This window comes from Phytophthora infestans, genomic scaffold, assembly GCF_000142945.1.
Source record: "Phytophthora infestans T30-4 supercont1.51 genomic scaffold, whole genome shotgun sequence".
Lineage (NCBI taxonomy): Eukaryota > Oomycota > Peronosporomycetes > Peronosporales > Peronosporaceae > Phytophthora > Phytophthora infestans.
In genome coordinates this window covers 843478-859129 of record NW_003303708.1, presented here as the reverse complement: position 1 = coordinate 859129, position 15652 = coordinate 843478, and the positions used below count along the sequence as shown (strand labels likewise).

Here is a 15652-nt window from a genome sequence, read left to right as displayed (position 1 = left end):
CCAAGTGGGGCACGTTGCTTTGCTGTTCGGCATGAGGTGGCTTCAGTAAACGGCTATATCGGGATTTGGCGTGTTGTGGCTGGCCCCTTACAAAAACCAAGTGATGTTGTCTTTACCACGGCGTGTGTTTTCGGAAGTATAACCTGTGCAAAGTGATTGCGGTAGTGGAGAGCTTCAACTAAAGCCGCATGTTTGACGTATCTTATGTATACATTTACTTCGGAACTCGATTGTGTATATGTACTACAAAGTGATAGCGGAAATTGCTAAAACCAGACGGTGTTTTCTCGCTGCGTGCGTTAAGATCCAAGCTCGCGGTACTGCATCTGCTGCATCTGCTGCAGAGCTATGGCTGCATCGAGCAAATGCGAGAGCACAATGTTGCATCCTTCATCACTTAAGCTGGACATTTTAATTTGGTTTCAGTATGCGTGCGACCGTTGGACTGAGATCTTTCCAAGCTGGCTGCAAGACGCACGCAACACTTCAGCATTGACCTCTTTCCCTCCCCCGATGCCACCATCAGGATGTCGATTGGAGCCCTAGTACAGTAGTGGTTCACTACGCATGATCGCAATTTAATTCTCACTTGAGGGTTGCCATCTACTGTAGTGCCGTTCACGACTCGTGATTCACGATTGACAATTAGTCGAATCTGGACACGCCATTCGTGATGTGTCAGGATGTCAGGTACCGGCTCAAGGTATGTAGAGGCGTCGACAGCTTTCTCGTTATTGCTGACAAAGATCGACAACTATACTACGTTTACAACACACTTTCACTTATGCTTTCGACTCGCGTGGCTTACTCTTCGCCAACGTTGTCGACCTGCTTCGTATCTTGTGCGCCACGCTTGGATGACAAGTAGTAACCCCACCGGAACCTTTCTTTTCCTGCTCCTCAAGCCCCTTAGTGGTTTGTTGCGACTGCAATTGCAACGGATACTCGACCACATGATCGAATATGGTAGACAGCAGTAGAACCAACGCAAGGCGAGAAAACACCTTATCGTTCGGCTGAGAACCGACCTCGTGTGCAAACAACACGCCGAAAAGCTGACCTTCCCCCAATAACATAGTACATCCCACTCGAAGATCCTTGACACACAGGACGGTACAATCATCTCGCAAAAATCATCGCCAACGGCAATCAAAAAGCTATTTATTGGTGCCGGGTTTTCATGCACCCAATGAAAAAACAAGCTGTGGAAGATTAAACTGAGAAACACTGCGACCGTAGTGTACTCGACGATGCAGATCACGACTACGTGCCCCTTTCGGAACTCAGAGGCGCTAGTTTTAACCCACGAGTCGATTTATATGAAAATGACCGCATACAGTGACTCGGCCAGAAATGTCGGGAAATGTGGACGCAACTCCATGTGGCTCGACCAAAATTGTACCAGCCTTCGTAGATAACCCACCAACACGCGGGGAAGAACGGTAGGAACCAGAAACGACGCAATGCGAGGATACCGATTACAAGCAAAGGGATGAAGAAATAGTACGCGACCTCGAGAGGTAGCGTCCAAAATACAAAGTAGCGGTAGTCGGCTTCAAGCAGCAGTACCTTGTACACAACGAAATCTTCTGGTTTCTGAGCTACATAGTAGAGCTTCTTTGCTTCAGCAGGAAATTACCGATCACAAAACTTGTCAACGCAAAAAGTGGGTGCACTCGACAGAAACGCTTGGAGAAATAGTCGTTCAGAGCGAATACCCATTTGCGGATACTCACCTTGTGTCAGTAAGCGAATGCTCTTTTTCATAATGAGCGAAGTCAATAGGAAGGGCGATACCACGAAGAACGTGTCGACTACGATGGCTCCAAGGTCGATGTCTGCCATGTATTCCTTCGAGTGTGACGTGCATACTATCAATGCTGTGAGGCCACGAACACCATCCAGGAACAGGATTTTGTGGGACGCTGGTCGATCTGGACTTTGCTGTGCTGTTGTGTGCCTCTTCATTCTTGTGCTGCTCGGACGGTGATTCCATGATGGACAAAGCGATGTCCGGAGATGAGAAAGCTTTGCATTGCGCAGCATCGCGTCTGAAGTAGATGCAAAAGTAGCTGAGCGGTAGCCTCTCTTCGAGTCGATAGATTCTCGACCTCGATTCGAGGCTCGAAGGTGTCCGTGGTTGCCATTTGGACCAACATGTCCGCTGACTTGATTCCCCGGCGACGGAAGGATTGGACAAAAAAACTGTTCACTATGGAGGTATCATAGTACTGTTGACTTTGTATACTAGCTTAGATGAGGTATCTATCACCTGGCCCACCTATGGTACTTCTACCATTTTCCTCGTTCACAATGAAGCACTGAGAATAGACGATAAGTATGCAACTAACACGCATCAATAATCTTATTATGGGCACAAAGCTACACCGAAAATTATAGATTTAGAACTCACGCTTGACTGTATTTCAAGGGGCTAAACTTGCAGATGAAGAGATATGGAAATAGTACCATTAATGGTGTGTTCTATCCTAAGAGGAGGACGAAGAGTTATTATTCAACCCATAGCTAACGGATTCTACTGACGCAAGAACACGTCTGTGCGGGTCCAAAATTGGGAAGCACGAGGAATATCTCGATACAGAGGAGGAGTTGAATCTCGCTCTCTTATTTCCTTCACATCGCAATTTACCAGCATCCTGCAAGCTCCCCCCCCTCCCCCCAACTTTCAGAGCTCCACGTGTCTCAAACACCTGAAACATGACGAAATCTACTTCGCGACAGAAGACCAACAACGCCAACACTAGCGCTGGAAAGAACGCGACCACCGCCCCCACAACACCTGCGAACCCGGCCAGCACTAAAATTACCAACAAAAACACGAACGTCACCCAGCATGCCAACAAGAACACGGGCAAAATGTTCGCACTCACTGAGGTGACTACGGCAAGCGTGCAACAAGCTCGCCAGATCCGCAAGACGGACTTCGAGCGCTTCCAGAAATTCCACAACTTCTTCATGGCTAATGAAGAACCGACTGCACGTGTGATAAACGACAAGGCTAACGCCAAGCGTGAGATAGTGGACAAGTGGATTGGTGGCGCTGTGAGCCCGAAGACGCTCGCGTGTATCCAGGAGATCCAGGAGACTCAATCGGGACTTCTGGAACTGCTCATCGTGTCAGCAGCACTCACCAAATACGGCGAGAAGGAGCTGGCTCGTAGAGACAGTCTAGGCGAGATGGACTACGTGGTAGGTGCTCGCTTCGGCACGAATGGGCTGCGCTCGAAGCAGCACGCACCACACAGTGTAGGCTTGAATTTCGTGCTGCGGTTGGTGCTCGGTCTGGCACCGGAGAAGCGTAGCTCGTGTGAAGTCTTACGTGAGATCCTGGGTCACGAGAGCAACGGACGCCTTGCATTAATCCCAACAGAAAGTGGTCTGCAGCCGTATTCTGATGCTACTGCTTCATACTCGGATGACTGGGCCGAGCTTAAGCCAGATCAGCTCCGTCAGATGGCAAGTCAGACGCAGTCCGACAAGTTCCAGGACACCATGCAGCAGCTCAGTGGTGAGCACCTGTACGATGCGATCCGTACACAGCTGAAGCAGACTGGCGGTGCGTCAGTGTGGGATGCTACTAAGGACAAGTCTGCACTCAAGGTGAAGAACATCCGTCCGCGCATGGGGTCGGCTGACAAGAATGCAAAGTCGAAAAAGGAGGCCGATCGTCAGCAGAAGCAGCCTGTGAAGATAAATGAAGCTTCCCAAGTGAAGAAACATCTTCCGGTTGAGGTTGAGAAGGTGACGCTGGTTCCTCCACCGGCCCCGGTGATCATGAAATCGACTACCGATGCAGCTACCAAGAAAGAGGGTGGAAAGAAGAAGGGGAAGAAGGGGAAGAAAGCGGACGCGGAGAAGAATGTCGCCCCTGTTAAGGACGCCACTGCGGTGAAGAACATTGCGACTACCAGCCAGAAAGCTGGTGCCATCAAGAGCAGCGCGCGTGACGGTCGGGCGGTTGTCTCCAAGGCCCTCTAGACGTGCATATTTGGTGATGCACTCATCTTTCATCTCAAGAGATTTATTAATAAACTTTTTTTAAATATAATTTGTTTTCTCGTAACGAGACCTGCACAGTATCGTACCGTATTGTAAAACCCGTGAAATCGAAAGAAAGAATCAGTGCACATTTCTCTCAGGTTTCACGAATACACTTTCATTCTTGAATTTGCATCCAGATGCATCTCTTCTCTCTGACAGCCGTAGCTTTCGTCATCGCCAGTTTATCTGTCGACGCATCAGTCGCGAAAGATCCACGAGGGCACGCTCCCAACAGGACTGAAGTCGATACCGTAAATGCGAGTTCAAGCACGAGGCTTTTGCGAAAAAATAGTACTGTTGATCTAGTCGGCGAGGAGAGAGCACCCAGCGTCGTAGAAAATATCAAGGCGTTGGTCAAGTCTTCAGCGGTGACTCCAGCGAAGCTTCAGCAATGGCTAGACGAGCGACTACCTGCGGGGCTAGTGTTCAAGAACATGAACCTTGACGAACCAAAGATCTTCTCTTTGTTGCATGAACCCAACTTTGTTAAGTGGGTCCAGTACGCCGACGACTTGAGTGCCAAGTCATCTCATAAAGAATCGTCAGTGATCTCCACCCTGACGTCATTGCACGGCGACAAAGTTGTCTACGACACAATTCAAGCTGCTAAAAAGTATCCACAGCTGAGTGAACTCGCCCTTAAATTGGAAAAGGACCAGATACGCTTCTGGATTGCCACTCGAAAAGACCCGTCGGTGTTTTTTGAAGCCCTCAACCTTAACTGGGTAGGGACATCCATCTTCTCAAAACCTGAATTCTCCGCTTGGCTCAAGTACGTGGACGATGTAAACGCAAGACATCCCAAGAAAACCCCATTTTCGATTATTCCTACGCTCAAGCAACATGTAGCTCAAAGTGACGAAGCCGACACAGACGTACTTCTTAAACTGATTGCGAACGGGAAAGCAACGGCTGAAACCAAAACTGTCGCCAACAAGGTAGATAGTGCATTGTTTGACTTCTGGCTCAGCAAGCGAGAAACACCCGACAAAGTTATGGACGCGTTCAAACATGGCAGTACAGCTCAAGCTTTCTTGGGGAGTTCACGGTGGAAAGAGTGGGAACGGTACTTGAGCGTTTACAACGCGAGATACCCTGAAAAGAAGACCACCGTGATAGAAACGTTAACGCGGAAGTACGGAGATGCACAATTACTCGACACGCTTATCACCGCGAGCTCGAAAGGTGAGACGAAAACGCTTGCAGCCAAGCTGCAGGCACAGCAGTTCGATAGGTGGATGAGCCTTAAAGAGTCTCCTCTCGACGTCTACAACAGGCTACGGCCTTCATATGGGGATAGGAGCTTCTTCGACGAGCCACAACTCAATGTGTGGGTCTCGTACATGAATGTGTTCGTCGACAAGAACCCCAGCAAGGTGGACAAAATGTTCTTGGAGTTAGGTGATACCTTTGGGAACATGCATCTCTTTCGAGTCCTCGGAGAAGCCAAAAAGTTCCCCAACATGGAAAGCACTACAGCCAAGCTGCAGATGGAGAAGGCTTCGACTCTTTTTGCCAGCGGAAAATCCCCGGAGGATATATTCAGGGTGCTAGCGCTTGACAAGGTCGGAAATGATATACTCAGCAACACGCTGTTCCACAAGTGGCTGGCATATCTGCAGAAATTCAACAAAGAGCACGAACAGCCAAGGATCGTGGTTTGACATGCTACGTATTATTTACCAAATGTTCGGTCTCGAAAGGATTATCGAGACGGGAAGAAAAAATCCAATCACAAGAGGGATGGCTGAAAAAGTGGAGGATGCGTATCACAACTACTGGTTGGATATTAAGATGGAGCCTAAGACAGCCTTCCGCTCCCTGCATCTCGACGAAAGCGGTGAGAAGCTCCTTGCCGACCCAAAATTCAACACGTGGGTGCAGTACCTGAAAACCTTCATCGACCGATATCCTAATGAGAAGACGACAGTCATCGACGGGCTCAGGGATAACTATCATGACATAGCTCTACTCCGAATGTTTTCAGCCGCGAAGAATGATCCCAGCACGGAGAAACTCGCTACTGATCTACAGAGTGCGCTAATCCTCAAGTGGCAAGATGCGAAGAAGACACCAGAAGAACTAAAGAGAGTGTTTGTTGGTGTGCCAACCTCTGGTGAAATAATCGATCGGTACGACAAGCTAATATCGGCGACGAGAGCCACCTTATAGTGTATTTGACCGAAGCGGTTATCGTGGAGAGCGAGAAGGAATCTAATGTAGCCCTTGATTTTGACTTTTTGGTAAGCTTTGAGTCGCATGAGCAGAACTGGTTCCTTCTGACTCGACGATACTACAGGAGGTGGCAGTGGTTACCGATCTCCATCTTCGATCGACGTGCCCTCCAGCCACTCGAAATATACAAGCAGAAGCGGCTATCAATTGTGATTTTCTCTGGGTGGAACCTCGTAGAAGTGCGTCCTTTAATTCTTGGGGGGGGCATAAATGCCAAGTTGTACCTGTGTTTTCATAATGGACCTTGCATATACAGTCTCCGTGTACGATTACGCGCCGTAAGCTACCAACTTCACGTAATATTTTACACTACGGCTGTGGGGGCATTCTTGATCGTCGAGCAACTCACGATAACAATTCCACGAAAGCTGGCAATTAATATCCTATGTATCATCCTTGTATGAACAATAACAGTTAGCTTTCAGAGCCATCAAACGTCAAATACTGTACGCAGGGCTATTCTGTGATGACATAAAGCTAAATCTTAATTTGAATAAATTTACATTGTGAAGTCCTCGTTAATATTCGTTTTGAGCTGCTGCCATCATATGCCGCGTATATTACCGATATAATCGAGTTACGTCTGTTGGTGCTGTAGTCGAGGCCATATTCGTACTGTGCCGCCAGTCGTGTGACTAGCAGCAGGGCTGCTCAAAATTAATCAATAGACCAAACATTACTATTTTGAAACTAATAGCACTCATAATTGTGGGTTTGCTACAATAAAAACTTTCCCTAATTGTTTTGGATTGAATTGGGATTTGAAGGGCGCTTAAAGTCGTCGTTCGTACAATCAAAAAGTGAATGTTGCTTTATTTTTTTAAATGTCAATCGTATTATACTTCATTTGCTGCTCTCTAACGAAAAAAGACATCATGTGCATATAAATTACATTCGCAATGGACTGACAGCGTTTATCTGATATTTGGCGAGCTATGAACGTGCGCAACTACAAGTAGCTGTACTAGATTACATTTCTTACACGTAAAAAAGTACCACCTTCTGCCATTAGCTGTGTAGCTTATTTTGTATTTGCCGACGTTTATAGACGCTAAAAATGGCAACCCGTTCTATAAATCGATGTACCAGCATGCGGTGCCTGATAAATTCACTCCTACTTGATTGTACAAAAGACTATACGAGCGAGGTTGGTGAAATTCCCACTCGATGATAAATTTAATTGTAGATATGCTTGATTTTCTGCTATTTGTTTAGACCTCTTGGTAAAAAAAATAAACGTGGTACATGTATTAATAATGTCACGGCCCATGATAGCCAATAGGTCGCTCATACATGTACCAAGAAAACGTACAGACTCTTAAGAGTCAGGAAGTGTTTCTGTGCATTTTTTGTAGATATGTCTGGTCAGGGCTAGGTTTAAAGAGGCAAGGATTTGGGAAGGTGAATCCGATCTTTTAAACTTAAGTTTTAATCCTGCATTTTCAGGCTAGAGGCAGGTGTAATTAGGCGCAAGTCGAAGCTAGAGTAGACCTACCATGCGTTTGTACGTATAGCTGGAATCACAAGACTCTTGGCGTTTATCGGGATTATAACTACCGTGACACCCATCCCATCGGGGACGGGAAGCAGTACGGTGTTTTTTTTTCACTCATTGACGTGACCTGGTCCTGGCCTGGCCCCGGACGATGATGTATATGAGCAAAAAAGAAGAAACAATTTATCCCAATCAACCGTAATCAATCATATGTTCAGTACGGGTACCCGAAGAAGTCCAGAATTAAGTTAAAAGGTTTTTAAATTAAAACAAGCACTTTTCAATCTGTCTTGATATCAAAGTTAAACGATTAATAAAACAAATGCTCTTATTGTAAAAAAGCTCAGTCAAATCGCTACTAGCAGAGTAGACAGCATCGTTGTCGTGCTTGGGCTGCCACATATTAACGTCTTTTCGTATATTCCGTTCTGTTTGTCCTTGGCGCTTTGAAGCCCCTCCTGTGCCTGCTTTGCAGCCGCAGCATCATCCTACTGCTTACATGGAAAAGTATACCCCTCATAGTATGAGGGGTATACTTTTTTGCGAGCAAGAGCTACATCCATCAAACATAACACCGAAACACTCGCCCATCTCCTCGGCGATGGTGTTGCCGACACGTTCAGCGACTCGTTGCATGTAGGTCTTCAGCGTCTCCGCTGAGGTAGGCTTCATGCGAACTAACTGTCTCGTTAGTGGGTTCTCAACCTCGCACAGAGGGAGATTCCGCTCGACAATCCAGCGTAGCCAGTCGTACATGTGAGTCGTCGTTTCGTCCACGAATCCAAAAACCTCGAGGGAGGTCAGGTTTCGGCGCTGAAACTCAGCATACTCTTCGCCGTGAGTGGGATGCTTCGAGTTCAGGTGAGAGATCAGGTTTGTGTAGCCTGGGCGCTGGGCTTGCTTGCGTGGCTGTTCGCAGATGTTGCACCGGTAGAGCCCAGGTTCGAGAACGGTGTAGAAGAAAGCGGCGAGTTACTGGGACGACATGATGTAAATTAAGAATGACCGTCTTCTCAAAGATTGAAAGTAAACTAGGCGCTGAAAAATGGCTGGTGGAGAGGAATGGGTGGCTGCAAGCCACTCGAACGGTAAGCCTTTATATTTGTATTATTCCGTCCGTATCACACTATATTATTATCCCGAAAAAACAATAATCCGTAGTATAATAAAAATAGGTAGTAATTGCGGTACTGATATTATTTTCTTGGAGGCCTGCTCATACATGTCTAATTAGAGATAAGGGCGAGAAAGGTCTCTACAGACGTGGTAAACACAAACCTCTCTAGTTGGTTTGACAGCGTTGCGTTAACTGCTACGAACCGTCGAAAGTGGCTGAGGTCGTTCTGAATATCGAGAGTCTTCGCCTTCAGACTATCATAACTCACTGCAAAGTCTACAGCTACGCTACTATTGTTATTATTTACTTTTATTAATACATGTATTTATAACTGTGCTGTAAAGTAGCTGTGACAATTGAATAACGAAATCCTTCATAAGCAACCGTAATCAATCATATGTTCAGCATCTGAATTTAAGAAGCTTCGTTTAAAAAAAAGGCTGGCGATACAGCCCATGTTTTTAAAAAGGGTTAGGTATCGAAACAATGGTGATCATGGATACATTTCCAGGTGCCATCCATGTTTTCTGGGAATAAATGACGAAGGTCCGGTATTTTATCTTATACATGTTTCACATGTTTTGTAACATGTCCAAACATGTTATCAGTACGACGTAAAAAAGTAAGAGTGAAGAGGATTCTGTGTTGTCGGCGACACCTCACCCCCACATTCGTCATGGGTTGAAACTACCTTACGTAATGTATCCATCTCAGGTGTCTGATACTAAAACATGTCAAGCATGGAAAACATGGTACGTAAACATGTATTGCAAAACTTAGCATCGAATTACTCTGCGTTTTTGCTGGAGTCACTAAAGTCCACCACACTGCGAAGGAGATCCCACCGCTGGCGTAGACAACCCGTCTTCGAATAATCTCTGGGTGCCTCCTTGTACACGCGGCGCCAGAAAAACAGGCATACGAACAGACCGCAGTTGTCACCGTCGTTCTGGATGGGGTTGTGCACAGCTATTATCTCGTACGGCTCCGTCATGCTCCGGACCACGAGCTCTTGCGCCAACTCTTCCAGCAAGTTATGATAGGCGCGTTTGTCGAGACTGTCGTAGCAGTAAATGGTTTTTTGAAGCTGGTTCACAGCGAGGCATGTCCAATGACTGGCATTGACGTTCAGCGGCATGAACACCCATTCCATGTTCGTAGCTGCTACAAGACTTAACGTCAGTGGTGGGATTCGATGGCCCTTATCTTTTGCCGGTGTTTTAAGCTGCGGTAGGAAAATTGTAGTGCTGGCACCGTAAATGGCCGACAGCGTCGCCGAGAAGGCTTGAATTAAATTGTCGTTGAACCAGCAGCCATCTCGAGCACAGTACAAATGCGTCCAGTCCAAGTGAAAGCCCTGGTCGAATCCCGGAAGGCGCTGACCAGGCCATGTTTCAATCATTCGTTTAGCCAACAAAGCGGCTTGGTCATTGTCAAAGAGTATGTCCACCTTACCCATCAGCCATGAGTAGCATTTTAAGCCGTTCGCGCATGCTGCAGAGAAGCTCCACAAAAATTGCATCGCCATCAGCTGGCGTTGTGTAAACACACCCACACCATCTATGTCTGCTACCCAGCATTCTACGCTTGCGTCCATCGGCGTACTGAGATCCATAACTTCACCGTAGGGTGTCCTGCGTTCAATATCTGCTAGCGCTTTCTGTACCATAGCCTCGGGAAGACGGTACGGCACGCTATCTTCAGGAGGGGTTCGCTTCGTGACTGTGATGTTTCTCTCCTTGCGCCCGAAGTGTCGCGTCTCAAAAGTGTTCAAATACGAGCTTAGCTCCATCAGAGACGGCTGACTGCTCTTCAGGAACTCCTCGACATGCACTACGTCGTCTGCTCGCAACGCATTCCGTAACTTTGCCCCCTTGTTGTATTCCTTCCTGTCGGCGTTTCGCTGAGCGTCTTGTGCAGCTCGATTCTTTCGAGGACGGCCCAGTTTTGGCGCTCGTGGATTAAATTGGTTGATTTTAGGCGTGGCTTTTCTTGCTGCTTTCTTCGCGCGTTTCTGTAAGTTCACTTCAGGCTTAGGATCCGCTGACATCGAATCGGCAGTTATTCCTTGGGTCTCGGCAACATGAACACTACTGCCCTTCCCTTCATTGTGAGATTCCGGTTCGGATACAGCGACTTGAGTTGGGAGGAGCTCAGAATCAGATGTACCGGACTGCGTGAGAGGTAGAGCTACGTTTCCTTGTCGCAAATTATCACACCAGCTCTCTAGATGGTCCAGCGCGGCAGTGAACTTAGCGTCAGGTAGGCCAGTGAGCTCCGACGTGAGACGACTGAAGACACTCTGAACGCATTTGTACTTGTTGCGCTCTGTCATCTGTTTCTTGTGAGCGACGTGGTCCCCTTCTGCGTGAATCTGTAGAGGTACATCAATAGAGGGTAGATCACAGTCCACGGTTCCTACTCGAAGCCATCTACATCATATAAACATTGGATAAACATGATACAACCATGGTTATTAAATTCTTGAAAAACATGGTTAACATGGTGTTAAACATGGCAAGTACCTGGCCGGAATTGAAGCGTACGGAATTGTGAGTAGTGCGGCATGATGTTTTCGATAGATCATCCCATGTCGACAAGGTAGCTTCATCGTAGACGAGAACTCGCAAGTACACCTCCAATCGAACTTGTCCACGCGGTGGGACCGATCATCGCGAGTCAGTGTGACGTACAGCGGCTGGTCGTCAATAGTATAACTGCGTTGATTATCGGAGTCAACGGCAAAGTTGTACTCCGTCAAAAACACACCAGCTAACCACTCGCTTGTCATTCCAAGAAGCTGGTTCATTTCTTCTCCGTAGTTTATATTGCGCTGGGTGCCAGGCTTACTTACACGCGCCATGTACTCGTCTTCGCGGCGCCGTTGGTACGAAATCACAGCCTCGAGACACTGCTTCATGTTCATCGAGCTGTCCAGATCGACCTTCAGTTTACCAAAGAAATTCTCCAGTCGGTTATTCGTATTGTTGCGGAAATGGGGAAGATCCATCCGATGCGTCATGACCCACATCTCGACGCACGACATCCAATTAGTCTCGAAGTACTCCCACAGAGCGGTTTGACCATCTCGGCAAGCTAGAGTCTTGAATTCTTCTGCATTATTCTTTAGGTCCTCCTCCGTCCTTGCGTATACCATGTTCGCCACACAGAAATCCAACTGCTGCAATAAAGCGCTCGGGTACGTTCCGTACTTTTTGTCAAGTCGAATAGCGCCACGTAGCCACTTGATCACGTGAAAATGGCACAACAAAATTCGCGCCGTAGGAAACATCTCTTTCAGAACGGCAATCTCATTCAGGTCCTTGTCGACCATGATTACTAGAGTCTCGTCCCAATCGTTCACAGCTTGGAAATGTTCGATCAGCTTGAGCATATGCCAGTCAGTATTGCGCTCGATCACAGAGTGCTGAACAGCTTGTCCGTTTCCAAACTGGTCCATGACCATAAATGTACACAGCTGGTAGTTGTATCTACATAAAATACACATTTCACAGTTAATACATGGCCAGAATAGGGTAACATGTATCCACCATGCATTCAAACATGATAAATACCTGGTCCAAACATGGTCAAACATGGTTGGGTGTCGTACCGGTTGGTCTTGTGCGTACAGTCAACTAGAAGCAGCTCTGGAAAGCGTTTGTACAGCTTGCGCATGTGCTGCGAGCAGATAGAGACCACGGCCGTGTGCCCCCGACAATTTACTTCTACATTCGTCACGTTGCTCCCTGCCGCCATGCCAAACTGTAACAGCAATTCTGCTACTTGGTCTTCGTCGGATAGCGTGCTGCCTACAAAACCGATTGTTAGCCACGCTCGAATACAAAGTCCACATTGAAATACTACGCACCCGACTTCTTTATCTTGGCAACAAGGTTGTACACGTCCTGCATTTGCATACGGTGTGGCGAATTGGTACGGATGTAATCGTACAAGCGGCTGGATTTGCTGCCGCTGGCAACCATAAGCTCCACATCACGCATAACGGGCGAGCTTGCAGGTAGTTGGCGGACCTTCGGATACGACTGGTATATATCCTCGGATACAGGGTGGTTGTGTCCGTAGAATGCCAGCTTCACTTGGACTCTCCACTCCTTGTCTGCTTTCTTCACCACTTGCGCCACAAACCGTACTTTGCACTCCGTTGCGTTCACGCTATGCGAAGGGCGCACGCCTTTCGAACGCACGCAATTCTTGTGAAATGGTGTCAAAGATGGGACGTACTCGAGCTCCACGTTGCTCTCCATTAGTGTCCTCTTTCGCGATCGCGTACTTGTGCTTGTTCCAGAAGTATCACTCTCTTCTTCATTAAGTGTGTCACCAGCCGCGCCTTCCACATCATCTGATGAACGCAGTGATTCTTCAGATTGCGCAGCATCACCGTGACGTGCTGTTTCCAGATCAGCAACGGTGTATTCGTCAAGCGCGTCCGTGGCTTGAGCTGCTTGTATGCCGTTATTGATAACACTTGAACTTACGCCCACGTCACTCTGCACGGACGAACCAGAGTCCGCCTCGGCGTCGTCGCTGCTGCTGCTGCAGGAAACTGCCATGGCTCGAAGTATACTTGCAGTCTTGCTCGTACGGACCATTGTTCTAGCAGACACCAAGCATATTCACAGCAAACATTGTAAGGTCATGGGATAAACACGGGAAACATGGAGTCCATGTTTTCTTCAATGCATGTACACATACGTGATCGCTTCAGTGTATGCAGCACAACCTGCCCTCGTTGTCCACGTGCTTGCGGCGCGTGTCTTGTTCCGTAACCTCACACGTGTTACTGTTAGATCCACGCAATAATAGTTAGCTTCCATAGCATTCGACGTACACGCATGACACACGACGTACCAGTATAGCACGGGAGGAGGGGGGGGGCGTGTTCTGGGAGAGTGGGGGGGGGCGTGTTCTGGGAGAGTGGCTGAGGTTTGAAGCCCCGGGGCTTCTGAGAAAATGCGGGTCTGGTGCACATACAGCAATAATAGCATTGAAAACGGCAAGCAGCGTTAGACATCGTTGACCACGAGACGCGATAAGTACATGCGTCTGCGGGGAGACACTACCTGAAGTTCGGCAGGCTGGGCAGCCTGGCAGGGGCAACAGAGCTTCGCTAGCGGCGGTGGGAGGTGCGTCACGTGGCAGAATGAGTGGCTGTGCGATTCGTAATTTACCGAGTGGATTTTTTTAAATTACAAACATGGTCACACATGGATACATAACAGTTTTAAACATGGTGATAAAAACATGGGCTCTACATTTTCCGCTGAGCTGGTCTCATGTCAATAAATCGCAGTTTTACCGGTACCACGTCTCATCGTGCCTCGCCACCTAACAGACCTGCCAGTTCTGGCACTTTCCTCTCCTCGTGCATGACCAGCTGATCTTTCTGTTGCCAAAACATCGCAGCTAATGCGCAGACCATCATGGCAGGCACGCGTATCCAGCTTAGATCGAAGTTGGTACCAGGAGGGGGAATTCTCGATTCGTAGATGTCGAGATGATGACTGCCGTCAGCTTTTGAACCCAGCACAGCAAAGCCAATTGAGTGTGCTATCAGATCCTTGGCAACACTAATGCTCAGTATCTGCGTTAATCCCCTTTCCAACTCGAACGAGTCTTCCATCGCGTTTTCCGATAGATATGTTGGCTTTCTCTCCTCGCTACTTCCAGACAGTTGGTACAGCGCCAAATGGGGACCAGTCCCCAATACGAGAAACCCGGGCAGTGTCTGCACAAAGGCTGGCAAATTGGAAGGGAAACGTGTTTGGCGAGGCATCAACTGGTTTACTAAAGCGCACACTACTGGCCCACGAGCTTCTGTCTCACTTATATCAGGTCGCTGTCTCCAGGCTCCCAGGTTGTGTAATTTGTATACCAATGCGCGCCCAGTTGAAGTTCCGGCATATATGATGGTCGGTCGCAGTGGATCCGCTGCAATGCTCGAGAGCGTGTGCCATCCAGGAGCCTCGCACACTACTGGGGCTGACTGAGGTGCTGCAGTGTCGACGATATATACTCGGTGTTGCGTTGCTAGCGCCGCTAATCCTCTACTACTTTGAATAGGTTCAAGCTGCACAACATTACTATCATGAGCAGTGACCTGTGTGTGGATATCCTCAATGAAGCTACCGTTCTCGCCATGGTAAAACGAGAGATGCCGGCCGTAGCTGTCCACTGCGACCACAAACACACGATAATACAATGACACAACTGTCACTTTACCTCGACCATATTGCCACTCCTGGTTGAGAGCAGCTCCGAAGACACGCTCGACATCGACGTGAAGATAGTTCCCAGGGGCTGTCATAGTTGGCGTTGATAGCTGCACCCATGGCGGTTGTGATGCATCTACATGAAGTTCGTGGAGACTGTCTTCACCTGCTGGGCATTGGAGATGCTTCTCATCTAGCTCTCTCAGGGGCTTCAGTCGTCGATAATCACCCGCCACAAGGCGACGGTTAAGCCAAAGCCGTAACTTGAAGAGCACAAGATCGCCGGACGTCGAGAGAATAGCTAGATGCGCACTGCGGTCGGAAACAAAGTACATATCAGCTGCATGGAACACGTGTTTGTGTCCTGATGATCGCAGATCTAGTGAGTGTTGCCACATGAGCTTAAATGTGGTCGGGTGGAAGAGCCTCATGATTGTTGAGTCCCTATCCAGTGCTAATAAGAGCTGCAGCGGTGGTTCATCGTCGGTATTTGTCTTTCGCCTTCTCCCC

The 15652-nt window shown here is 48.0% G+C and overlaps 4 protein-coding genes across 4 annotated transcripts; 2 read left to right on the top strand and 2 right to left on the bottom strand.

The window, feature by feature from the left end:
- Positions 1–782: 782 nt before the first annotated feature.
- Positions 783–1845, bottom strand: PITG_16728 (uncharacterized protein; the record flags this gene model as incomplete). The annotated part of the gene is made up of 7 exons (XM_002896903.1): positions 783–1016; positions 1082–1123; positions 1187–1243; positions 1331–1385; positions 1430–1553; positions 1640–1736; positions 1801–1845. The coding sequence occupies 7 exons, from the start codon at positions 1843–1845 to the stop codon at positions 783–785; spliced, it is 654 nt and encodes a 217-aa protein (XP_002896949.1).
- A 740-nt stretch (positions 1846–2585) lies between these two features.
- On the top strand, positions 2586–4069 carry PITG_16727 (uncharacterized protein; the record flags this gene model as incomplete). Its single annotated transcript, XM_002896902.1, has 1 exon — positions 2586–4069. One exon carries the CDS (start codon positions 2719–2721, stop codon positions 3997–3999), a length of 1281 nt encoding a protein of 426 aa, XP_002896948.1.
- A 130-nt stretch (positions 4070–4199) lies between these two features.
- Positions 4200–5726, top strand: PITG_16726 (secreted RxLR effector peptide protein, putative; the record flags this gene model as incomplete). The annotated part of the gene is made up of 1 exon (XM_002896901.1): positions 4200–5726. The coding sequence occupies one exon, from the start codon at positions 4200–4202 to the stop codon at positions 5724–5726; it is 1527 nt and encodes a 508-aa protein (XP_002896947.1).
- An 8864-nt stretch (positions 5727–14590) lies between these two features.
- Positions 14591–15477, bottom strand: PITG_16724 (uncharacterized protein; the record flags this gene model as incomplete). The annotated part of the gene is made up of 3 exons (XM_002896900.1): positions 14591–14593; positions 14719–15230; positions 15300–15477. 3 exons carry the CDS (start codon positions 15475–15477, stop codon positions 14591–14593), a joined length of 693 nt encoding a protein of 230 aa, XP_002896946.1.
- Between the last annotated feature and the right edge of the window lie 175 nt (positions 15478–15652).